Here is a 25,049-nt window from a genome sequence, read left to right as displayed (position 1 = left end):
ATTGATGATTTTCTTTTTTTCTTTTATTATTTTTTTTTGAGGTGGAGTCTCACTCTGTTGCCCGGGCTAGAGTACAGTGGCGCGATCTTGGCCCACTGCAACCTCCGCCTCCTGGGTTAAAGCGATTCTGCTGCCTCAGCCTCTGGCTACTTTAAAAAACTTTTTTTTAGTAGAGACGGGGTTTCACCATCATGGCCAGGCTGATCTCGAACTCCTGACCTCGTGATCCACCCGCCTTTGCCTCTCAGAGTGCTGGGATTACAAGCGTGAGCCACGGCACCTGGCCTAAATCCTGATGATTTTCAAACATGGCTGTTGGAAGCCTTGCTGTAAATTTTGGCTGTTCTAGCTAACCACAGTTAATTTTAAAAATCTTAAGTCAGAAGTGCTCTGTTGATAGACATGTGTCAGTGCCGATGGTAGACAATAAGAAACAGGGAAGGCAAATCAGATTTTTTTTTTTTTTTTTTTTTTTTTTTTGAGATGGGGTCTTGCTTGGTCACCCAGGCTGGAGTGCAGTTGTGTGATGTTGGCTCACTGCAACCTCTGCCTCCTGGGTTCAAGCAATTCTCCTGCTTCAGCCTCCCAGGTAGCTTGGATTACAAGTGTCCACCACCATGCCAGGCTAATCTTTGTAGTTTTAGTAGAGATGGGGTTTTGTTGTGTTGGCCAGGCTGGTCTTGAACTCCTGACCTCAGTGGTCTGCCTGCCTCAGCCTCCGAAAAGTGCTGTGATTACATGCATGAGCCACCATGCCTGGCCTTTTTTTTCTTGATACAGGGTCTTGCTCTGTTATCGAGACTGGAAAGCAGTGGTACAGTCATAGTTCACTTTGGCCTCAAACTCCTGGGCTCAAGTGATACTTTTCCCTCAGGCTCCTCAAGTAGCTGGACTATAGGCATGCACCACTACATCTAGTCAAATTTAAAAAAAAAATTTATTATACTTATTTCATTGTGCATATTTATACAGCAACATTTTTTTTTGTAGAAATGGGGTCTTTCCATGTTGTGTAGGATAGTCTTGAACTCCTGGTCTCAGGCGATCCTCCCACCTCAGCCTCCCAAAGTGTTGGGATTTACAGGCGTAAGCCACTCTGCTGGGCCAGGAGATACTTCTCGTGGAAATAAGAATTGCTTTAGAAATGAGAAATTTTTAGTAGTTGGAGTAATAACATGGAGTATATACATTCAAACTTGTAGCACTTTTGTTTCATGTGTTTAAATGCCGTAAGAAGTCTCCAGATAGCTTTAGGGCATTTAAAAATGAGTTTTTGGCCAGGCGCCGTGGCTCAAGCCTGTAATCCCAGCACTTTGGGAGGCCGAGACGGGCGGATCATGAGGTTAGGAGATCGAGACCATCCTGGCTAACCCGGTGAAACCCTGTCTCTACTAAAAAATACAAAAAACTAGCCAGGTGTGGTGGCGGGCGCCTGTAGTCCCAGCTACTCGGGAGGCTGAGGCAGGAGAATGGCGTAAACCTGGGAGGCGGAGCTTGCAGTGAGTTGAGATCTGGCCACTGCACTCCAGCCTGGGCGACAGAGCGAGACTCCACCTCAAAAAAAAAAAAAAGAGTTTTCAGGCCGGGCGCGGTGGCTCAAGCCTGTAATCCCAGCACTTTGGGAGGCCGAGACGGGCGGATCACGAGGTCAGGAGATCGAGACCATCCTGGCTAACACGGTGAAACCCCGTCTCTACTAAAAAAAAATACAAGAAAATTAGCCGGGCGAGGTGGCGGGCGCCTGTAGTCCCAGCTACTTGGGAGGCGGAGGCAGGAGAATGGTGTGAAACCGGCGGGGCGGAGCTTGCAGTGAGCCGAGATCGCGCCATTGCACTCCAGCCTGGGGCACAGAGCAAGACTCCGTCTCAAAAAAAAAAAAAAAAAAAAGAGTTTTCATAAGGTAGTTATGGAGCTAATCCTACAGAGAGGCATGCTTTTTACAAAGAAAGTATATGATCCTTGTGTCTAGGCTGCTAGCACATCTGGCATAAGAACATATGATGATGGCTAGATATATGTATATGTGGAATAAATACATTATTTTAGATTAGAGCTTCTATATCTCTGTTTGCCAAACTATGGGCTGTACATCTAACAGCTGCAAATACTTGATAGAAAGTAGAGTTTATAGCAGTGGTTCTGGATATCTGCTTATCAAGTAGAATGAGACACTCAGCCACTTTTATTTTCAGAATTCACTTTTACATTTTAGGGATTAAATTTCTTCATCTTGGAAAATTGAAAGTCTAGCTACTTTTGTTCTGGAGAAATTTATAACAAACTGGCAGGTTCCTGGATTCTGATTCCTTCTATCATCTGTGGATGACATAGTAGGTTTTGTATGTGAAAAAAGTGTGCGATTTAGTTTCCAAGGAAGGGAGAGAAAGAATTTCAGTCTGTACATTAAAGGAATGTTATTTGTGTGAAGTCTTTTTTTTTTTTTTTTTTTTTTGAGATAGAGTGTTGCTCTGTTGCCCAGGCTGGAGTTCAGTGACATGAACTCAGCTCACTGCAACCCTTGCCTCCCAGGTTCAAATGATTCTCCTGTCTCAGCCTTCTGAGTAGCTAGGATTACACGCCTGTGCCACCATACCCGGCTAATTTTTTTTTTTTTTGAGACGGAGTCTTACTCTGTTGCTCAGGCTAGAGTGCAGTGGCACGATCTCAGCTCACTACAACCTCTGCCTCCCGGGTTCAAGCGATTCTTCTGCCTCAGCTTCCTAAGTAGCTGGGACTAGAGGCATGTGCCACCATGCCTGGCTCATTTTTGTATTTTTAGTAGAGACGGGGTTTCGCCTTGTTGGCCAGGATGATGTCGTACTCCTGATCTCGTGATCCGCCCGCCATAGCCTCCGAAAGTGCTAAGATTACAGACATATGCCACTGCACCTGGCCTTTTTTTTTTCTTTTTGAGATGGAGTTTCACTCTTTGTTGACCAGGCTGGAGTGCAATGGCATGATTTCGGCTCATCGCAGCCTCTGCCTCCCAGGTTTAAGCGATTCTCCTGCCTCAGCCTTCTGAGTAGCTGGGATTACAGGTATGCGCCACCACGCCCGGCTAATTTTGTATTTTGTATTTTTAGTAGAGATGGGTTTTTTCCATGTTGGTCAGGCTCGTCTTGAACTCCGAACCTCAGGTGATAAGCCCACCTCACCCTCTCAAAGTTCTGGGATTACAGGCGTGAGCCACTGCATCAGGCCTTTTTTTTTTTTTAAGTAGAGTTGGGGTTTCACCATGTTGGCCAGCCTGGTCTTGAACTCCTGACCTTAGGTGATCCATCCGCCTTGGCCTCCCAAAGCGCTGGGATTACAGGCATGAGCCACCATGCCCGGCCTGTGTGAAGTCTTATATTTGGTTGTTTTATGATCTTTCTCTTTGCCTTTTAGATTCTCCTGGGCTCCTCCAATTTGAAGTATGTCCTCTCTCAGAGTCTCGTTTCAGCGTATCTTTTCAGCACCCTGTGAATGACTCCCTGGTGTGTGGTGAGTTGTGTGGGTGGCTAACACCTCTAACAGAGCGGTTTGGTCCCTATGTCTTTTTTGGAAAGTCAGAAGCTAAATCTATCTCAAATAATTTCCTATGTATTTTGTCTTACAGTGGTAATGGATGTGCAGGACTCAACACATGTGAGCTGTAAACTCTACAAAGGGCTGTCAGATGCACTCATCTGCACAGATGACTTCATTGCCAAAGTTGTTCAAAGGTAGCCTTGGCCCTTTTTCATCTGAGTCTCATTTAGAGATGTATACAGAATGTTGTTGAGTAGGGTGCGGTGGCTCACGCCTGTAATCCCCACACTTTGGGAGGCCGAGGCGGATAGATCACGAGGTCAGAAGATTCAGACCATCCTGGCTAACTTGGTGAAGTCCCATCTGTACTAAAAATATAAAAATTAGTCGGGCGTGATGGTGGGCACGTGTAGTCCCAGCTACTCTGGAGGCTGACGCAGAAGAATAACTTGAACCTGGGAGGTGGAGGTTGCAGTGAGCAGAGAGCGAGCCACTGCACTGCACTCCAGCCTGATGACAGAGTGAGACTCCATTAAAAAAAAAAAAAAAAAAAAAATGCTGGGCACGGTGGCTCACGCCTGTAATCCCAGCACTTTGGGAGGTGAAGGCGGGCGGATCACGAGGTCAGGAGATAGAGACCATCCTGGCTAACACAGTGAAACCCCATCTCTACTAAAAATACAAAAAATTAGCCTGGTGTGGGGGTGGGCACCTGTCGTCCCAGCTACTAGGGAAGCTGAGGCAGAATGGCATGATCCCAGGAGGCGGAGCTTGCAGGGAGCCGAGATTGCACGACTGCACTCCAGCCTGGGCAACAGAATGCGACTCCGTCTCAAAAAAAAAAAAAAGATAAAAGGAAAAAAAGTTGTTTTCAGTATTAACATGAATTTCAAATAAAGGAGCAATTTAGTTATTGCTTTCATGTCATCCTTCTCTGCTTTTGGATTCAAAGTAATCTGAGCTTTGTTTTTTTTTTTTTTTTTTGAGATGGAGTCTCACTCTGACACCCAGGCTGGAATACAGTGGTGCAGTCTTGGCTCACTGCATCCTCTGCCTCCCGGGTTCAAGCGATTCTCCTGCCTCACCCTCCCGAGTAGCTAGGATTACAGACATGTGTACCACACCTGACTAATTTTTGTATTTTTAGTAGAGACGGCGTTTCTCCATGTTGGTCAGGCTGGTCTCGAACTCCTGACCTCAGGTGATCCGCCTGCCTCGGCCTCCCAAAGTGCCAGGATTACAAGCGTGACCCACCGCACCTGCCAGCTTTTTTTTTTTTTTTTAAGATAATATTACTATGGCTGGGCGCGGTGGCTCACACCTGTAATCCCAGCACTTTGGGAGGCCGAGGCAGGCAGATCACGAGGTCAGGAGATAGAGACCATCCTGGCTAACACGGTGAAACCCCATCTCTACTAAAAATACAAAAAATTAGCTGGATGTGGTGGCGGGGGCCTGTAGTCCCACCTACTCGGGAGGCTGAGGCAGGAGAATGGCGTGAACCCAGGAGGCAGAGCTTGCAGTGAGCCCGGATTGCGCCACTGCACTCTAGCCTGGGCGACAGAGCGAGACTCCGTCTCAAAAAAAAAAAAAATAGTAATAATAATAATAACAATAATATTACTATAAGAGTAATAGGAAGTAAAGTAGGTAACTTCAGGCCTGGAATTATGGTACTTTAAGGCAGGAGAGAGCCATAATAAAATACAGATATTTTTCTTACCTATCGTTCTTCATAGATGTGACATTTTTAACTTTTTTGTTTTTTTTTTTAAATTTTGAGACAGAGTGTCACTCTATTACCCAGGCTGGAGTGCAGTGGCATGATGACGGCTCACTGAAGTGTCGACCTCCGAGGTTCAGGTGATCCCCTCACCTAGACCTCCTGAGTAGCTGGGACTGCAGGCATGAGCTACTGTGTCTGCCTGAGGAGATTTCACAGCTTAAATGTTAGGTTGGGTGTGGCGGCTCACGCCTGTAATCCAGCACTTTGGGAGGCCAAGGTGGGCAGATTACTTGAGGTCAGGACTTCCAGACCAGCCTGGCCAACATGTTGCAATGTCATCTCTATCAAAGTACAAAAATTAACCAGGCATGGTGGTATCTGTCTGTCATTCTAGCTACTTGGGAGGCTGAGGCAGGAGAATCACTTGAACCCGGGAGTCGGAGGTTGCAGTGAGCCGAGATCGCACCACTGTTCTTTAGCCTGGGTGATGGAGTGAGACTCTTTCTCAAAACAAACAAACAAACAGACAAACAAACAAACGGAGGTTGTGGTGAGCTGAGATCGCGCCACTGTTCTTTAGCCTGGGTGATGGAGTGAGATTCTGTCTCAAGACAAACAAACTAAATAAATAAATAAAAATACAAAAATTAGCCAGGTGTGGTGGCAGGTGCTTATAATCCAAGCTACTCAGGAGGCTGAGGCAGGAGAATTGCTTGAACCTGGGAGGCAGAGGCTATAGTGAGCTGAGATTGTGCCACTCCACCCCAGCCTGGTAGACAGAGCAAGATGCCATCTCAAATAAAAAGCCAACTTAATTGTTGCATGAAAGATAGTTAAGCCAGTATGCATCCCAGAACCATTAATAAGTAATTTTGTGAGATTTTTCTACAGCTAGGTCTGGCAGCCTATTTTTGTAAATAAATTTTATTGGAACACTGCTGTTCATTTACATGTCTGTGGCAGATTTCTAGGTAATATTGCAGAGTAGGTGAACAGGAAACGTGACGTACAAAGCCTAACATATTACTACATGACCTTATAAGAAAAATTTGTGGCCGGGTGTGGGGGCTCACCCCTGTAATTCCAGCACTTTGGGAGGCCAAGGTGGGTAAATCATGAGGTCAGGAGTTAAAAACCAGTCTGGCCAAGATGGTGAAACCCCATCTCTACTGAAAATACAAAAATTAGCTGGGCGTGGTGGCAGGCTCCTGTAATCCCAGCTACTTGGGAGGCTGAGGTAGAGAATTGCTTGAACCTGGGGGGCAGAAGTTGCTGTAAGCCAAGATCATGCCACTGCACTCCATCCTGGGCAACAGAGCGAGACTCCATCTCAAAAAAAAAACAGAAAGAAAAATTTGCTGGCTGGGTGTGGTGGCTCACGCCTATAATCCCAGCACTTTGGGAGGTGGGCGGATCACCTGAGGTCAAGAGTTCGAGACCAGCCTGACTGACATGGAGAAACCCTGTCTCTACTAAAAATACAGAATTAGCTGGGCGTGATGGTCCATGGCTGTAATCCCAGCTACTCGAGAGGCTGAGGCAGGAGAATCACTTGAACCTGGGAGGCAGAGGTTGCCGTGAGCCGAGATCGTGCCATTGCACTCTAGCCTGGGCAACAAGAGCAAAACTCCGTCTCAAAAAAAAAAAAAAGAAAAAAAATTTGCTGACATATGTTCTAGAGCAAAACATTTGCAAACTGAGGTTTATGAATATAAATTTATCTGGAAAATAAGTGCTTTGCTTTAAAATAAGATTTATAACAAATAGCACTTTTTATAACAGGTGTAGGTTTGGGATCTAAGTCAGTAAGGTTTAGAAATTGATAGGTCAAGAGATTTTTCTTTTTTTTTTTTTTTGAGACAGAGTCTCATACTGTCACCTGGGCTGGAGTTAGTGTGATCTCGGCTCACTGCAACCTCTGCTTCCTGGGTTCAAGCAATTCTCCTGCCTCAGCCTCTCAAGTAGTTGGGATTACAGGCACCCACCACCACGCCCAGCTAATTTTTTTTGTGTTTTTTTTTTTTAATTAGAGATGGGGTTTCACTATGTTGGCCAGGCTGGTCTCAAACTCCCCACCTTGTGATCTGCCTGCTGCGGCCTCCCAAAGTGCTGGGATTACAGGCGTGAGCCACTCTGACCAGCCAAGATTTTTCTAATGGTTCCTTAATTAAAATAAATTATGTATCCTTGTAATTGCCATATGAAGCCCCCAAGGAAGACATTTTCTTTGAGATGGAGTCTTGCCCTGTCACCCAGGCTGGAGTGCAATGGGACGATCTTGGCTCACTACGACCTCTGCCTCCTGGGTTTCAGTGATTCTCCTGTCTCCCTTTACTGAGTAGCTGGGATTACAGCCGTACACCGCCACGGCTGGCTAATTTTTTGTATTTTTAGTAGAGACACGGTTTCACCATGTTGGCCAGGCTGGTCTCAAACTCCTGACTCCCAAGTGATCCACCCGCCTCGACCTCCCAAAGTGCTGGGATTACAGGAGTGAGCCATCACGCCTGACCTAAGGAGGCTTTTTTTTTTTTTTTTTTTTTTTTTGTTGAGACAGAGTCTTGCTCTGTCACCAAGCTGGAGTGCAGTGGCATGATCTTGGCTCAATGCAACCTCCGCCTCCCTAGTTCAAGCAATTCTCCTGCCTCAGCCTCCCAAGTAGCTGAGATTACAGGCCACGTGCCACCACACCCAGCTAATTTTTGTATTTTTAGTAGAGATGGGGTTTCATTGGCCGGGCGCGGTGGCTCAAGCCTGTAATCCCAGCACTTTGGGAGGCCGAGACGGGCGGATCACGAGGTCAGGAGATCGAGACCATCCTGGCTAACACGGTGAAACCCCGTCTCTACTAAAAATACAGAAAACTAGCCGGGCGAGGTGGCGGGCGCCTGTAGTCCCAGCTACTCCGGAGGCTGAGGCAGGAGAATGGCGTAAACCCGGGAGGCGGAGCTTGCAGTGAGCTGAGATCCGGCCACTGCACTCCAGCCCGGGCTACAGAGCAAGACTCCGTCTCAAAAAAAAAAAAAAAAAAAAAAAAAAGAGATGGGGTTTCACCATGTTGGCCAGGATGGTGTCGATCTCCTGACCTCATGTTCCAGCTGCCTCAGCCTGCCAAAGTGCTGGAATACAGGCGTGAGCCATTGCGACTGGCCCCTAAGGAGGCATTTTCTGAGTTCCATTATTACCAATCTTTTAGTTCAGTTTGAAATTCAATTATTTGGACTCTTGTTTATAGTTTGCTTTTGTTGTGTGATTCATAAGAGACTGACAATTTTATGTTGGGTTAGATTTTTATAATGTATTTACCCAAAGCTCTGGTATTTGATAGAACTATTTTTGCCTTATACGATTTGCCCTACCTGGAAACTGCTTACTGCAGAACTCTGATGGTTTATCTAAATCTCAGGTCTCATTCAGCAGCTATTGAAATATTAACTTTGTTTTCTTCCTTATCTTGCAGATGTATGTCCATCCCTGTGACGATGAGGGCTATTCGGAGGAAAGCTGAAACCATTCAGGCCGACACCCCAGCACTGTCCCTCATTGCAGAGACAGTTGAAGACATGGTGAAAAAGAACCTGCCCCCGGCTAGCAGCCCAGGGTATGGCATGACCACAGGCAACAACCCAATGAGTGGTACCACTACACCAACCAACACCTTTCCGGGGGGTCCCATTACCACCTTGTTTAATATGAGCATGAGCATCAAAGATCGGCATGAGTCGGTGGGCCATGGGGAGGACTTCAGCAAGGTGTCTCAGAACCCAATTCTTACCAGTTTGTTGCAAATCACAGGGAACGGGGGGTCTACCATTGGCTCGAGTCCGACCCCTCCTCATCACACGCCGCCACCTGTCTCTTCGATGGCCGGCAACACCAAGAACCACCCGATGCTCATGAACCTTCTTAAAGATAATCCTGCCCAGGATTTCTCAACCCTTTATGGAAGCAGCCCTTTAGAAAGGCAGAACTCCTCTTCCGGCTCACCCCGGATGGAAATATGCTCGGGGAGCAACAAGACCAAGAAAAAGAAGTCATCAAGATTACCACCCGAGAAACCAAAGCACCAGACTGAAGATGACTTTCAGAGGGAGCTATTTTCAATGGATGTTGACTCACAGAACCCTATCTTTGATGTCAACATGACAGCTGACACACTGGATACACCACACATCACTCCAGCTCCAAGCCAGTGTAGCACTCCCCCAACAACTTACCCACAACCAGTACCTCACCCCCAACCCAGTATTCAAAGGATGGTCCGACTATCCAGTTCAGACAGCATTGGCCCAGATGTAACTGACATCCTTTCAGACATTGCAGAAGAAGCTTCTAAACTTCCCAGCACTAGTGATGATTGCCCAGCTATTGGCACCCCTCTTCGAGATTCTTCAAGCTCTGGGCATTCTCAGAGTACCCTCTTTGACTCTGATGTCTTTCAAACTAACAATAATGAAAATCCATACACTGATCCAGCTGATCTTATTGCAGATGCTGCTGGAAGCCCCAGTAGTGACTCTCCTACCAATCATTTTTTTCATGATGGAGTAGATTTCAATCCTGATTTATTGAACAGCCAGAGCCAAAGTGGTTTTGGAGAAGAATATTTTGATGAAAGCAGCCAAAGTGGGGATAATGATGATTTCAAAGGATTTGCATCTCAGGCACTAAATACTTTGGGGGTGCCAATGCTTGGAGGTGATAATGGGGAGACCAAGTTTAAGGCCAATAACCAAGCTGACACAGTTGATTTCAGTATTATATCAGTAGCCGGCAAAGCTTTAGGTCCTGCAGATCTTATGGAGCATCACAGTGGTAGTCAGGGACCTTTAATGACCACTGGGGACTTAGGGAAAGAAAAGACTCAAAAGAGGGTAAAGGAAGGCAATGGCACCAGTAATAGTACTCTCGCGGGGCCAGGATTAGACAGCAAACCAGGGAAACGCAGTCGGACCCCTTCTAATGATGGGAAAAGCAAAGATAAGCCTCCAAAGAGGAAGAAAGCAGACACTGAGGGAAAGTCTCCATCTCATAGTTCTTCTAACCGACCTTTTACCCCACCTACCAGTACAGGTGGATCTAAATCTCCAGGCAGTTCAGGAAGATCTCAGACTCCCCCAGGTGTTGCCACACCACCCATTCCCAAAATCACTATTCAGATTCCTAAGGGAACAGTGATGGTGGGCAAGCCTTCCTCTCACAGTCAGTATACCAGCAGTGGTTCTGTGTCTTCCTCAGGCAGCAAAAGCCACCATAGCCATTCTTCCTCTTCTTCCTCATCTTCTGCTTCCACCTCAGGGAAGATGAAAAGCAGTAAATCAGAAGGCTCATCAAGTTCCAAGTTAAGCAGCAGTATGTATGCTAGCCAGGGGTCTTCTGGATCTAGCCAGTCCAAAAATTCATCCCAGTCTGGGGGGAAGCCAGGCTCCTCTCCCATTACCAAGCATGGACTGAGCAGTGGCTCTAGCAGCACCAAGATGAAACCTCAAGGAAAGCCATCATCACTTATGAATCCTTCTTTAAGTAAACCAAACATATCCCCTTCTCATTCAAGGCCACCTGGAGGCTCTGACAAGCTTGCCTCTCCAATGAAGCCTGTTCCTGGAACTCCTCCATCCTCTAAAGCCAAGTCCCCTATCAGTTCAGGTTCTGGTGGTTCTCATATGTCTGGAACTAGTTCAAGCTCTGGCATGAAGTCATCTTCAGGGTTAGGATCCTCAGGCTCGTTGTCCCAGAAAACTCCCCCATCATCTAATTCTTGTACAGCATCTTCCTCCTCCTTTTCCTCAAGTGGCTCTTCCATGTCATCCTCTCAAAACCAGCATGGGAGTTCCAAAGGAAAATCTCCCAGCAGAAATAAGAAGCCGTCCTTGACAGCTGTCATAGATAAACTGAAGCATGGGGTTGTCACCAGTGGCCCTGGGGGTGAAGACCCACTGGACGGCCAGATGGGGGTGAGCACAAATTCTTCCAGCCATCCTATGTCCTCTAAACATAACATGTCAGGAGGAGAGTTTCAGGGCAAGCGTGAGAAAAGTGATAAAGACAAATCAAAGGTTTCCACCTCTGGGAGTTCAGTGGATTCTTCTAAGAAGACCTCAGAGTCAAAAAATGTGGGGAGCACAGGTGTGGCAAAAATTATCATCAGTAAGCATGATGGAGGCTCCCCCAGCATTAAAGCCAAAGTGACTTTGCAGAAACCTGGGGAAAGTAGTGGAGAAGGGCTTAGGCCTCAGATGGCTTCTTCTAAAAACTATGGCTCTCCACTCATCAGTGGTTCCACTCCAAAGCATGAGCGTGGCTCTCCTAGCCATAGTAAGTCACCAGCATATACCCCCCAGAATCTGGACAGTGAAAGTGAGTCAGGCTCCTCCATAGCAGAGAAATCTTATCAGAATAGTCCCAGCTCAGATGATGGTATCCGACCACTTCCTGAATACAGCACAGAGAAACATAAGAAGCACAAAAAGGAAAAGAAGAAAGTAAAAGACAAAGATAGGGACCGAGACCGGGACAAAGACCGAGACAAGAAAAAATCTCATAGCATCAAGCCAGAGAGTTGGTCCAAATCACCCATCTCTTCAGACCAGTCCTTGTCTATGACAAGTAACACAATCTTATCTGCAGATAGACCCTCAAGGCTCAGCCCAGACTTTATGATTGGGGAGGAAGATGATGATCTTATGGATGTGGCCCTGATTGGGAATTAGGAACCTTATTTCCTAAAAGAAACAGGGCCAGAGAAAAGAAACTATTGATAAGTTTATAGGCAAACCACCATAAGGGGTGAGTCAGACAGGTCTGATTTGGTTAAGAATCCTAAATGGCATGGCTTTGACATCGAGCTGGGTGAATTAGAAAGGCATATCCAGACCCTATTAAAGAAACCACAGTGTTTGATTCTGGTTACCAAGAAGTCTTTGTTCCTGTGCCAGAAAGAAAAAGTTAAAATACTTGCTTAAGAAAGGGAGGGGGGTGGGAGGGGTGTAGGGAGAGGGAAGGGGGGGAAACAGTTTTGTGGGAAATATTCATATATATTTTCTTCTCCCTTTTTCCATTTTTAGGCCATGTTTTAAACTCATTTTAGTGCATGTATATGAAGGGCTGGGCAGAAAATGAAAAAGCAATACATTCCTTGATGCATTTGCATGAAGGTTGTTCAACTTTGGGGTAGTTGTCCATTTGAGTCATGGGCAAATGAAGGACTTTGGTCATTTTGGACACTTAAGTAATGTTTGGTGTCTGTTTCTTAGGAGTGACTGGGGGAGGGAAGATTATTTTAGCTATTTATTTGTAATATTTTAACCTTTTATCTGTTTGTTTTTATACAGTGTTTCGTTCTAAATCTATGAGGTTTAGGGTTCAAAATGATGGGAGGCCGAAGAGCAAGGCTTATATGGTGGTAGGGAGCTTGTAGCTTGTGCTAATACTATAGCATCAAGCCCAAGCAGATTGGTCAGACCCTGCCTTTAGAGTTAAATTAATAGAAAAACCAAAATGATATTTTTATTTTAGGAGGGTTTAAATAGGGTTCAGAGATCATAGGAATATTAGGAGTTACCTCCCTGTGGAGGTATTGACTTGTAATCTCATTTTCCTTTCAAAAAAAAAAAAAAAAAACAACTAACGTGGCTTGTTGGGATGTAAACACGTTTTCAGATGCAGTAAGGTTTAGTGACAGCCTTCCTGACCCGGTGGCATGAAAACCATTACAGAATTAATAGTTCTCCTGTTTCCACAATGTGCCAAAAGTCTGCATCCCAGCATTTTGTTTGCAGGAGAACTGATGCCATTCCTAAGAGCTGGACTCACTGTTTCTCTTCATCACAAGGAGAAGGAGTCCAAACTTTAAATCACTCCACAGTATGCTCCCTGAGATAAAACAGTAACAAATCCGCAGCCATAGTTCACTTAAAACAATTTCAAGCTCACTTGAAGTAATGGGGGCCTGGAATGCTAGGTGAGCATGAAGATAAACCCTTGCTACTATGTAGCAACCCAATTGGACCTTTTTGGAGAAATAGGTCTGAGTCTGGATTCTGGAGGACATCAATAAGAGCCCTTCATATAAAAATATAGAAATCCAGGAGACTGTTTTGAGTGCAACAGAAGTTCTCAGTTTTTGGAGGGTCCTCTCAAAAATTCTGCGGCCTTACTTTGATATTGACACCTGCACTGTGCCATTCCTGATTATTCCATTCAGGATCTGTATCAGCGGGATGGGGCATGGTCCCCAGCACAACTCTTCTGGGTTTAAAAAAAAAATGCCAGGTGATTCCTCTGTGTGTTATGTCATAAGTGGAGTGACTTCATCATATATGGAAGAAGATTTCTATATTCAGCTCTTTCTGCAGGTTGGAGTCAGCATAGAGTTGGAAAATCAGCTTTGGCTTTCTTTCCTGTCTCATTTCCTCTAGTGTTCTCCTTTTTATGGTCATCAGCTCTCAACAACTCTGCCACTTTTGTGTCCCAAGGTAATAAGATGTAGGAAACAAAACATTGCAAAGTGGAGCAAGAAAAGTTATCAGTTACCATATCAGAGTCAAATGTCTTGGGTGACACTAAGGAGGATATGGGCAGGTGATACCAGAGTGCTTTATCTTGTGATGTTGATACAGTAGCAGCCTCTCAGACATTCAGCCAGGTTGGATTTCTCACGAGTTTGTCACCTAGTTTTGAATCCTATCCAGTTGGTTTCTGCAGGAAAAAAAAAAAGAAATTACGTGGTTTTTAAAATTTGTTCTGGGTGGGGAAAATCTTATGGGGAATGTACTGAATAGTATCAGGGGCTCAGCTCCCCCAAGCAGGGCCAACAAATACCAAAATGAGTAAACTGGGAAGCTTTTCTCTCTTTCTGTCTTCATCCCAGATCAAAGAATCCCGAGTTAGGATCTGGATGAAGGATAAGCCCCTGAATTGTCGATGGGCTCACCCCCACACTGACCCAGCATCTGAACTTGCTTAACAGGGAGCCGGGGCTAAACTGCTTCACCCTGCCTGAGAACCAGGGAGCACTGCATTTCTCCACAGGGTGGAGGAGAAGAGGCAGAATAAACCAAGCCTGGGACACCTCCCTCCTGTCTAGGTGTACTCATTCTTCTGTTTCAAAAGAAGGCAAGGACATGAAGTCAACTTCTACCTATCTTCTGCTGCTGGTGTCTTACGTATTCTCAGTTTGACCTGATTCCTCTTCTGTCTTTTGGCTTATAACATTAGGGGTTCTTGGTCATAACCTGCTCTGATGTACATGAAGATTTCAGGTTCAATGTCAATGTGTCTTAAAACAGAAGTATTTTAGTGGGTGGGGGGTGGGGTGGTGGGGACAAACAATGCAGGATATAATTGCCAAAACCAGGCTTGAGGTTGGTGACTCTTGAAAGATTTTCCTTCTTCAGGCCTAGATCGGAAAATTAAGTGCAGCAATATCATGAATTCTCAGAAGCCCTTTCAGGAAGCCAGTGAGTCATACAGTATCCACAGTTGAGTCACTTAAAGATGTCAGTATAGGAAACATTATTCACAATCCTTGGGCAGTCTCTTTTTTTTTTTTTCCTTCTCCCCTTCTTACCCCCCATACATTTCTATCCTTGAGTTAGTTTTTGGAGGGGCAGGAAGTACTTAACATCTCAGAAGCTAGATTGGGAAACATGTTCAGCTATAAGAACTGAGCTTAAAATTTTGAGTTTAAAAATGTACATCAGGAGCAGCTGGGGAGGGTCTTTTTTTAAAAAAAAATCTTTCAAATTTGGTTTTCTGCGCATATGGCCGTTCTGTAAATACTTTGGGGTTTTTCATTTTTTTGAAAGTAGATGAAATCTGTTGTGGGATTTTTTTTCCCGAAACATTACAAAATAACCTGTTTATTTACATGCAAATAAACTTCTTTGATAAAAAGTAATTTGCGTGTGTGTAATAAAATTTTAGACTTTGAATACTTTTTTCATTTGTTCAAAACTCCAGTCAATTTTAAAGAGTCAGTCAAAAGTAAATGTCTTCCCTGATTACTACTTGAAATGGGTCCACTGGAATGGGTAACTGACAGACCTGTGAAACTTGCCTTCGTTCTATTAATCTGTAGGCCAGTTTTTCTATCCTTTGCCAGTGTTACTCACCAAATGCATCAGTAGTTTTTGCTGGGAGAAAACAGCTCTTACATGAGACAGAATGGAAAAGCTTTTTTATTCCACTGGCTGAAGTTAAGCAAAAACATTAAAAGTACCTGGAACAGGAGGAGAAGACAGACCTGGGTTTGTGGGCCTGAGAATGAGTTTTCTGAAGCTAGGTCCCTGGTTTTACGAAGCCCCCTCTAGGATTAATAAAAAAGCGGGGGGGCGGTCGTGGTGGCTCACATGAGGTCTGTAATCTCAGGACTTTGGGAGGAGGCTGGAGGATCACTTGGGCCCAGGAATTGCAGACGAGTCTGGGCAACATAGGGAGACCCTATTTCTACAAAAGAAAAAAGATCCTAGCATTCTGGGGGCCGAGGTGGGAGAACACTTGTAGTCAAGTGTTACTGACCAGCTTGGTCAACATGGCGAAACCTCGTCTCTACTTAGCCAGGCGCGGTGCGGCGCGCTTGTAATCCCAGCTACTTGGGGAGACTTGAACCTGGGAGGCAGAGGTTGCAGTGAGCCGAGATCGTGCCACTGCACTCCAGCCTAAGCGACAGAGTTGAGCCTCTGTCTCAAAAAAAAAAAAAAAAAAAAAAAAAAAGTTTGTACAGTGCTTTAAGAGTTTGGTAATATGCCCTCCAGCTAAAATACACCTATTAAAGATCTGCAGCACTTGTTGCTCTTGTTAATTTCTTAGATGCATAACAAGTCAGTCGCTAAAACCACTAATTAAAAGGGGTGTGAGGAAGACCAACTCATAACTGCTTTGGAAGAATACAATTAGCAGTGCTGCTGCTCCTGCCAGGACTGCTGGAATTTATTATACAGTTTCTAATAGTTCACGCTTAGGACATGATTTTGTAGTTTGTTGTTCGTAGAAGAAGCAACACAACTACAAAATCCTGGGTTATTCCTTCGTGGAAATTTGGTCATAAATTCTGAGACCTTGAAGGTCAGACTTGTTAAAACAATATAATATGATGACACAGATCAGCTTCTATACGACGAGCCCAGGAGTATGATGAAGTGTTTCTTTCCATCGGGAAAACGCCCCCGCCTACTCGCTCACACACGCTTGTTTCTCCCGCCAAAATGACGTCAGGCCGAGGCTCTCACCAAACAGCGCCCTAACTGGCGGACAGGCAGGCTCTGCAGCCCATTGGGCGTCGGCGGCGGCCGAGCAGGGAAAACCAAAGGCCCTTCGGTCTCGCCCGCCCCACCCCCACAGACGCGCGCCCCTCCCCCGGCCAAAGGAAAGGTTGCCCGGCTCCGGCCCTGCACCCCCGACCCCCGGCCCCAGGTGCAGCTCCGCAGCCATCCCCGGACCAGGGCGGGCACTCGGCCTGCCGCTCAGCGCAACCAGCCCTCGCCCTCCCGAGCCATGCACAGGGAGACAAGGGTCCGGCAGCGGCCCCCCAGGCCTCCCTGCAGCACCCCGTAATGTAATACACTCGGGTGGGGGAGGCGGCGGCGGCGGCGGCAATCGCGGAGGCGGCGGCGGCAGCCGCACTGCCCCAATCTAGACACATCCAGAAAGAGGAGGAAAATGGCTCCGAGCAGGGACCGCCTGCTGCACTTTGGGTTCAAGGCGACAGTGAGTGACAGGGGAAGGGAGCTGGGTGGCCGGGAAGGGTGCTTACAGGCTTCTGGGGAACAAGTAACGAGGAGTTGGGGGCGCGGGCAGAGGCTGAGGTTCTGTGCAGGTGGGTGCGTGCCTGTTTGCCCGCGGAGGGAGGAGAGGGAGACAAGGGGCAGAAGAGGGGCCCCGCGCAGAGTGCAGTCCTGCTCTACTCTCCCTCGCCGGTCCGCGAGCACGCGCGCACTCGCACCCACCCCACAGACCCCTTTTCCACACGCACAGGCACTTCCCTGCCTCGCCTTCTCCCGATGGGCTAGCCTGCCTCGGAGGCGCAGGGGGTCGTGCCGCCGCCGCGCTCCGGATGCTCCTGGGCGCACCGTCAGGGCCGGCCCCGTGTGGGGGAGGGGTGGTCTCGCGCCGCCGCCGCGCTCCTCCTCCTCCCGCCCCTCCCCCTCCCCGGCGCTCCGAGGCCCGGGCGGCTCTGTCCAATGAGCAGCGGCGTTGCTGGCAGGTGGGGAGTGTTTTTGTTTTGGGTTGAAGTTGAGGCTGAGGAGAGAGCCGAGCTAGCGACGTGCAGTCGTTGCGGCCGCTGGCGCCACGGGAGGTGGTGGAGGCCCAGCCGGAGCCGAGAGGTCTCTCGTTCCCGTCTCACGGCCCCGGCCTCACCCGTTCGGCACCCAGTCCCCATCCCGGAACTCCCGGGCCTGTCCTGGGCCCCAGGTCTGCACTCCGCTCGCCGCAGAGCCCGGCCCGGGCCGCACCCGCCGGCCCCATGAGGAGGGACGTGAACGGAGTGACCAAGAGCAGATTTGAGGTGTGAGCTTGGGGGGCTCAGGCGGCGTGAGGAGGACGGGTCGCGCTCTCTCATCCCAAAACGTCCGCCCCGGACGGAGCCTCCTCCCTGGCGGGCGCCGTCACCCACCCACTGGCGGGGCTGCCAGACTCTGCTCCCCTTTCTTGTGACCCGGCAGCCGGCTGCCCCCAGTCCCCTCGCCGGTTCGCCCCCCGTCTCTTCCCACCGGCGGGCCCCGGCGGGGGATTAGCTTGGGCGCCCTAATTCCCCCCTCCCCCAGGATCGCTCAGCTTTCCATTCTTGACACAACCCTTGGCTTGCCTCCTTCTACCCAGCCATCACGGCTCCGGTCCACCAGAGCCTGCTGCTTTTCTCTCTGCCACTTTCTTCGTGACGCGTTTGTTGTCTATTGAGGGAGGAAATTAGGGGATGGATGCCATTTCTCCAAGTTTGAGACCTTGGTGAAACTAGGGAAGTGGGGGCGGTAGTCTGGGATGATAGAGGCGACCACGGGTTTTCGGTGCTGTGTTTGGTTTGGGTATTGTTCTGATACTTCCTCTTTTTCCCCGTGTAGTCTGTACTTCTGTAGCTCATTGTTTCTGGGAACCCTTGGATGTCTACATGCTGTGAGATTGGAACGAAAGTTCAGCAAATCCATTCCGGTCTGTTTTTTAGGAACTTTTTCTCCTCTAGCGAGGGAGGTTTACTGTCCTGGAGTTGAGGAGTGGAAGGTCTTGAAAGCGTCTTTAGAGAGTAGTCATCGTGCAGGGAAGAGATTCCTTTGGGAAGTGAAGTATTGTAACTACTGATGAGTTATAATAGTGTAACAATATTCTGGAAGGTTCCTTGAGGGTCAAGAGAAAGAAACTTCTACAGGAAGAGTAAATGTCACCTGGTCGTTTCTGGCAGAGAACCAGGCTGACCTGGGATCACTCACAGCTCAGTGGACAATCTTACTCGGTGTTTTTCTTCATCTCCATTTGAGAGATGAAATTGTAAGACGGCGAGACAAAAGTTTAAGAAACTGGACAAGTAGGTGCAGGGAGTGAAAACTTTTAAGGGTTGTCAGTTTAATCTATTCTTTGATTTCTTATTATGCGAACTGGAAAATAATTTGAATTGATCCACGAAGGTCAAGATAGGAAGTGTTTGAGGTGAGTGTAAGTTCAGAGCTACAGTGTTACTGTTGTACTCGAAGAGTGGAGAAAATCAAAGAATTGGCCTTCTTAGAGTTTTAGTATTTAACTTGATCACTAGAAGAAGATATTATGGAATATATTATTTGGTTTTTAATAGGACATTGGATGACCCTCATGTACAGAGCCCCACTAAAGTTAATTTACGGTGGTTTCGTATTCAGTAGTACTGTAAAAATCCAGAATGTCACTAAAATTACTAAATAGATATTCAGCAGTTAACAGGAATCTTGAAAGGCAGTTCCAGATACTGAAGATTTGAGTCGGGGACAGTCTTTTGCCTGTGGAATTAGCTCTTTATCAGTTTGCTATTCATTTTAGGTTGAATAATTGTTGGAAAGTATTCTCTTGTGTGTACTTTAAAATTACATTGCTATTTTCTATTTTTATAATTCTCTTATATTTTAATTTACAGTCTCTGTAGGGGTGGCATACTATAATAAAGTGCTAAGAAAATTTGTTGCTTTATTAAGAGGTTTCTTTTTAACTTGTAGCTGATGTAGCTGGCAACTAAAGCTTTCTAAATATGATCTGAGAAGGTAAAAAAAAGAATAAGGGGGGGAATCCTTCTTGGATGATTTCATGATTAAATAAGTGTTTGTTTATAAACTAAAAGCTATTCACTTAGTATAATGTGATGTGTTCCATGCCAGAATACAGATGAGAATGGCTAGAAATGATAGTGTTAATGAAGTTCATTGAGTATATCTTAAAACCATTTGCCTCTTTATTGACCTAATTTACAAGGACTGAGACAATTAGTAATTGGCTTCTTAGAAAGTAGTAAATAAACTTACTGCTTATATGTTGAAAATATTTTAAATATTTACTTTCAGTCAATAAAAGATACGTAAATAAAGCAGATCTAAACATTTACATCAAATGATATTTTAAATCCTCAAAATTACAGTCTTTGCTTCTTAAAGAACTGATAATTTTACAACTGTAAGCAGATAGCAGATCTCTCACTGAGAATTTTTGTGGATGCATGAAATGTTTATATCACATAATAGCTAATTTAAAATTATGGCTGTATAAGATGTGTTTTTCTTGGAGAAAATAACTGCAGCTCTATGAATTTTAGATAGTTGGTTCATTGAAATCGTTTTATAGGTATGCTTTTGTATGTTGTAACTGGAGGCCACACACCTTAAATCTCCCACTCTGGGTTAGAGCTATATATATAAAAAAAGATGTTTAAGTTAAAACCAAGAGGCCAGGTGAGGTGGCTCATGCCTGTAATCCCAGCACTTTGGGAGGCCGAGGTGGGTGGATCACGAGGTCAGGAGTTCGAGACCAGCCTGACCAATCTGGTGAAACCTGGTCTCTACTGAAAATACAAAAATTAGCTGGGCGTGGTAGTGGGAGCCTGTAATCCCAGCTACTTAGGAGGCTGAGGCAGGAGGCGAATCGCTTGAACCCAGGAGGTGGAGGTTGTAGTGAGCCGAGATTGTGCCATTTTACTCCAGCCTGGGCGACACAGCGAGAGACTCCGTCTCCAAAAGAAACAACAACAACAACAACAACAACAACAAGGGCGAGTACCTGTTAGCCAGATGTGTAGCATCTTGTAGAATAGCCAAAGTAGATGACTACTGAATAAAGAGTCTCTAGTTAAGAGATCGAGAGATGTGAAAATTCATGTTTTCCTTGCTGTGTCACCTGGGCATTAAATGTATATAGTAATAACCCTTGTAGGTTAATGTAGTATGTGCTGAATTGTGTTAGTCACTTAATTAAAACTTACCATTCAGATATTTTTTATTATAGTAAACTTTGTAGCAAATTTTAGTAATTTTCTTTCAAATTTAATGATGGTTATTGAACACTTCCTGCATGCCGGACACTGAGCCAGATGTTTTACCTCAGTTACCTCTAGTTTTTGTTTTGTTTTCTTTTTTTTTTTTTTTGGAGATGAAGTCTTGCTCTTGTCCCCGGGCTGGAGTGCAGTGGTGCGATCTTGGCTCACTGCAACTTCCACCTCCCAGGTTCAAGCGATTCTACTGCCTCAGCCTCCCGAGTAGCTGGGATTACAGGCGCCTACCACCACGCCTGGCTAATTTTTGTATTTTTAGTAGAGACGGGGTTTAACCATGTTGGCCAGGCTGGTCTCGAACTCCTGACCTCAGGTGATCCACCTGCCTTGGCCTCCCAAAGTGCTGGGATTACAGGCGTGAGCCACTGCGCCCGGCTAGTTACCTCTAGTTTTACTATTCTGTTTTACACTTGAGGAAACTGGAGGCCTGAGAGGTTAAGTAAGGTGTTCAAATTGCACAGCTAGTAAGTGGGGGAGCCAGGATTCCAATCTGCATTTTTTTTTTTTTGACTCCACTGTCATCCTGCTTTGTTTTTAGTATAACTAGCAAGAAGTCTATAAAATTTTTGGAAAAGAGCTTTTCCATAGTTCATCCATTATATTTTATTTTGTATTTGCTATTCCTGGGCTCAAGTGATCCTTTCCTCGGCTTCCCAAAGTGTTGTGATTACAGGCGTGATTACCACACCTGCCCACCTTCATTTTAAGCCCCATAATTGACATTATCTTAACACTTAGTGAGATTAGTGTTTAAATATCTAGGCTAGCACTTGAGTCCAAGCTTAGGTTTCTTTCAGTTAAGCCTCTCCACTTTGTCATACTCTTAGTGGTTTCATTATAAGGATATAGTACTGTTGGAGGCAAATTCTGTCTTAATGGGTTTATTAAAAAGCCTAACATTAAAAAATAATCATAGTGGTAACATTGACTGACATTCAGATACCATTTTACAGTTTAAACAGTGCCTGGAGATAAGAACCCGTAAGTTAGAAAGTGATATGCTCCAATTTGGGTATTTTGAATCCATGTTCATTATGGTTTTTCATTACACCTCACTGCCTTTCTTATAAATCTGTAATATTACATGCAACCTGTAACCCTAGCATGTAATATTTGTTTGCCTACTTGCTTCATTTTATCCAAAGTAACAAAAATCTGGCTGGGCATGGTGGCTCACGCCTGTAGTCACAGCACTTTAGGAGGCCAAAGCGGGCGGATCACCTGATCTCAGGACTTTGAGACCAGCCTAGCCAACGTGGTGAAACCCTGTCTCTACTAAAAATACAAAAATTACCTGGACATGGTGGCGTACACCTGTAGTCCCAGCTACTCCAACGGCTGAGGCATGAGAATCGCTTGAACCTGGGAAGCAGAGGTTGCAGTGAGTTGAGATCACGCCACTGCACTCCAGCCTGGTGACAGAGTAAGACTCTGTCTCAAACAAACAAACAACAAAATAACAAAAATCTTAAAATGTGGCATGACAAAAAGAGCATACTACATTGTGAGTGAAGAGACCTGGATTTTTTTTTTTTTTTGAGCTGGGGTCTTGCTCTGTTGCCCAGGCTGGAGTGCAGTGGTGCAATCTCAGCTCACTGCAAGCCCTGCCTCCCGGGTTCACGCCATTCTCCTGCCTCAGCCTCCTGAGTAGCTGGGACTACAGGCGCCCGCCACCATGCCTGGCTAATTTTTTTTGTATTTTTAGTAGAGACGGGTTTCACCGTGTTAGCCAGGATAGTCTCAATCTCCTGACCTCATGATCCACCCGCCTCGGCCTCCCAAAGTGCTGAGATTACAGGTGTGAGCCACCACGCCCGGCAAGACCTGGATATTAATCTTAATTTTTTGCCAGCAACTAACTGTAACCTTGGTCATTTCTTTTTCTTTTTTTTTTTCTTTTTTTTTTTCTTTTTGAGAAGGAGTTTCGCTTTTGTCTCCCAGACTGGAGTGCAATAGTGCAATCTTGGCTCACTGCAACCCCCGGGTTCAAGAGATTCTCCTGCCTCAGCCTCCCAAGTAGCTGGGCTTACAGGCACCCGCCACCATGCTTAGCTAATTTTTGTATTTTTAGTAGAGATGGGGTTTTGCCATATTGGCCAGGCTGGTCTTGAACTACTGACCTCAGGTGACACACCTGTCTCAGCCTCCCAAAGAGATTGTGCCACTGCACTTCAGCCTGGGTGACAGAGTGAGATTCCATCTTAAAAAAATAAAAAAGCAAAAATTCTGTAATCTCAGCACTTTGGGAGGCTGAGGTGGGCTGATCACGAGGTCAGGAGTTCGAGACCATCCTGGCTAACACGGTGAAACCCCGTCTCTATTAAAAATACAAAAAAAAAAAAAATTAGCCGGGCATGGTGGCCGGTGCCTGTAGTCCCAGCTACTTGGGAGGCTGAGGCAGGTGAAGGGTGTGAACCTGGGAGGCGGTGCTTACAGTGAGCCAAGATCGCGCCACTGCACTCCAGCTTGGGCGACAGAACGAGACTCCGTCTCAAAAAAAAAAAAGTTTCAGTAATCTAACTAGTACTGTGGTTTTGGAAAGGTATTTTTAGATGTTCAAAATAAAATATTCCATGACACCAGGAAAATCCAAAGGAGGGAGGGAGAAGAAAGAATGCCCTTAAAGTGACCAAATTTAGCTACTTGTGCATAGTTGTCTTTACACTGTTTTCCTACTTGGTCTTCAGACTTAGTGAGACTAAACCAACTCTTAGATCAGATCCCTCCCATCCAAATATTGACTCAGAAAAGCCAAGGCATCCAGCTGTGGTTTTACAGTTTTATGTCTTAATATAGTTGGATCCATTAGATATATAAAACATTTTTACTTAACAGCAACTAACAATAGGTGGTGATATTGAACTGTGCAATAGTGTTTGTGCTCAATTCGTCTTGCCTTTGTATAACTTTTATAAAAAACAAAGTTATGTATTTAATATGATAAATCCAAACCAAATTTGCATTAGCTTTTGAAGACTGTTTCTCTTTTTTTTTTTTTTTTTTTGAGATGGAGTCTTGCTCTGTCGCCCAGGCTGGAGTGCTGTGGCGCAATCTCGGCTCACTGCAAGCTCTGGTTCCCGGGTTCACACCATTCTCCTGCCTCAGCCTCCCAAGAAGCTGGGATTACAGTGGCCCGCCACCACGTCCAGCTAATTTTTTTGTATTTTTTAGTAGAGACAGGGTTTCACCATGTTAGCCAGGGTGGTCTCGATTTCCTGACCTCGTGATCCGCCAGCCTCGGCCTCCCAAAGTGCTGGGATTACAGGCGTGAGCCACTGTGCCCGGCCTGTTTCTCTTAAAATAATGATTTTGTTGGGTATTTAGTAAAGATTAAATAATTATTTATTAAGCATGTGAATTATAGCTCTAAGTAAGTAACCTACTTATTCCCTAATCATCTATCCTCAAACTGATTTTATGATACTCTTTTAATAAGCCTCTTATCTAACAGTTGTAGTCAGGTGGAAATAAAATGAATTTATATGTCATTTTTGTCCTTGATCCCAGGAATTTCTGGTCAAAACAAAAAAGGAAATCCAATTCCATGTAAGTGAGTAATTAAGTTGATCTTAGGCTTTACTTTGGTGCTAAGACAGAAATTATATCTAACAACACTTCCAGAAATGGAAGTGAAGGTTGGCAATATATATATAAAATCCTGGCCCAAACTTAATGAAATATAGTAACCAGTGTGGTGTTTGCTGGTGTGACTTTCTCATCAAGTGGAGAATACATTTCAAAGTGAAAACTGGGGAAGCATTCTCAGTTTATTTATTTATTTATTATTTGTTTATTTATTTATTTATTTGTTTTTCCTGAGACAGAGTTTCGTTCTTCTTGTCCAGGCTGGAGTGCAATGGTGCGATCTCAGCTCACTGCAACCTCCGCCTCCCGGGTTCAAGTGATTCTCCTGGCTCAGCCTCCCAAGTAGCTGAGATTACAGGCGCCCGCCACAATGCCCAACTAATTTTTTTATTTTTAGTAGAGACAGGGTTTTGCCATGTTGGCCAGGCTGGTCTCAAACTCTTGACCTCAGGTGATCTGCCCGCCTTGGCTTCCCAAAGTGCTGGGAGTACAGGCATGAGCCACTGCGCTGGCCTATTTATTTTTTTTTGAGATGGAGTTTCACTCTTGTTGTCCAGGCTGGAGTGTAATGGCACAGTCCCGGCTCACTGCCACCTCTGCTTCCCAGGTTCAAGTGGTTCTCCTGCCTCAGCCTCCCAGGTAACTGGGGTTACAGGCATGCACTGCCATGCCTGGCAAATTTTACATTTTTTTTTTTTGTTGTTGTTGAGACGGAGTCTTGCTCTGTTGCCC

At 45.7% G+C, this 25,049-nt stretch overlaps 2 protein-coding genes across 10 annotated transcripts in view; both read left to right on the top strand.

Moving 5' to 3' along the window:
* The window catches only part of MED1 (mediator complex subunit 1), a 49,545-nt gene extending 35,590 nt beyond the window's left edge, over nt 1-13,955 (top strand). For all 4 annotated transcript variants that reach the window (XM_015119528.3, XM_015119526.3, XM_077971428.1 and 1 more), the window contains 3 exons: nt 3,388-3,483; nt 3,599-3,704; nt 8,697-13,955. In XM_015119528.3, the coding sequence (XP_014975014.1) occupies nt 3,388-3,483; nt 3,599-3,704; nt 8,697-11,946 (3,452 nt within the window). In that variant the 3' untranslated portion in view covers nt 11,947-13,955. The remainder of the gene's footprint in view (nt 1-3,387; nt 3,484-3,598; nt 3,705-8,696) is intronic.
* A 2,535-nt stretch (nt 13,956-16,490) lies between these two features.
* FBXL20 (F-box and leucine rich repeat protein 20) overlaps nt 16,491-25,049 on the top strand; it is a 168,795-nt gene continuing 160,236 nt past the window's right edge. For 4 of the 6 annotated variants that reach the window (XR_013406658.1, XM_077971497.1, XM_015119533.3 and 1 more), the window contains exon 1: nt 17,466-17,741. Coding sequence is in view for 5 of the 6 variants with exons in the window: in XM_077971497.1 (XP_077827623.1) it covers nt 17,700-17,741 (42 nt within the window). In the remaining variant the exon portion in view is untranslated. Of the gene's footprint in view, nt 16,943-17,465; nt 17,742-25,049 lie in introns of those variants that run through there. The other 2 variants (XM_015119529.3, XM_015119532.3) reach the window with 2 other exon arrangements.

This window comes from Macaca mulatta, chromosome 16 (assembly GCF_049350105.2).
Source record: "Macaca mulatta isolate MMU2019108-1 chromosome 16, T2T-MMU8v2.0, whole genome shotgun sequence".
Taxonomy (NCBI): Eukaryota; Metazoa; Chordata; class Mammalia; order Primates; family Cercopithecidae; genus Macaca; species Macaca mulatta.
Note: the sequence above shows the minus strand (reverse complement) of the source record. Positions and strands in the feature narration are given on the sequence as shown.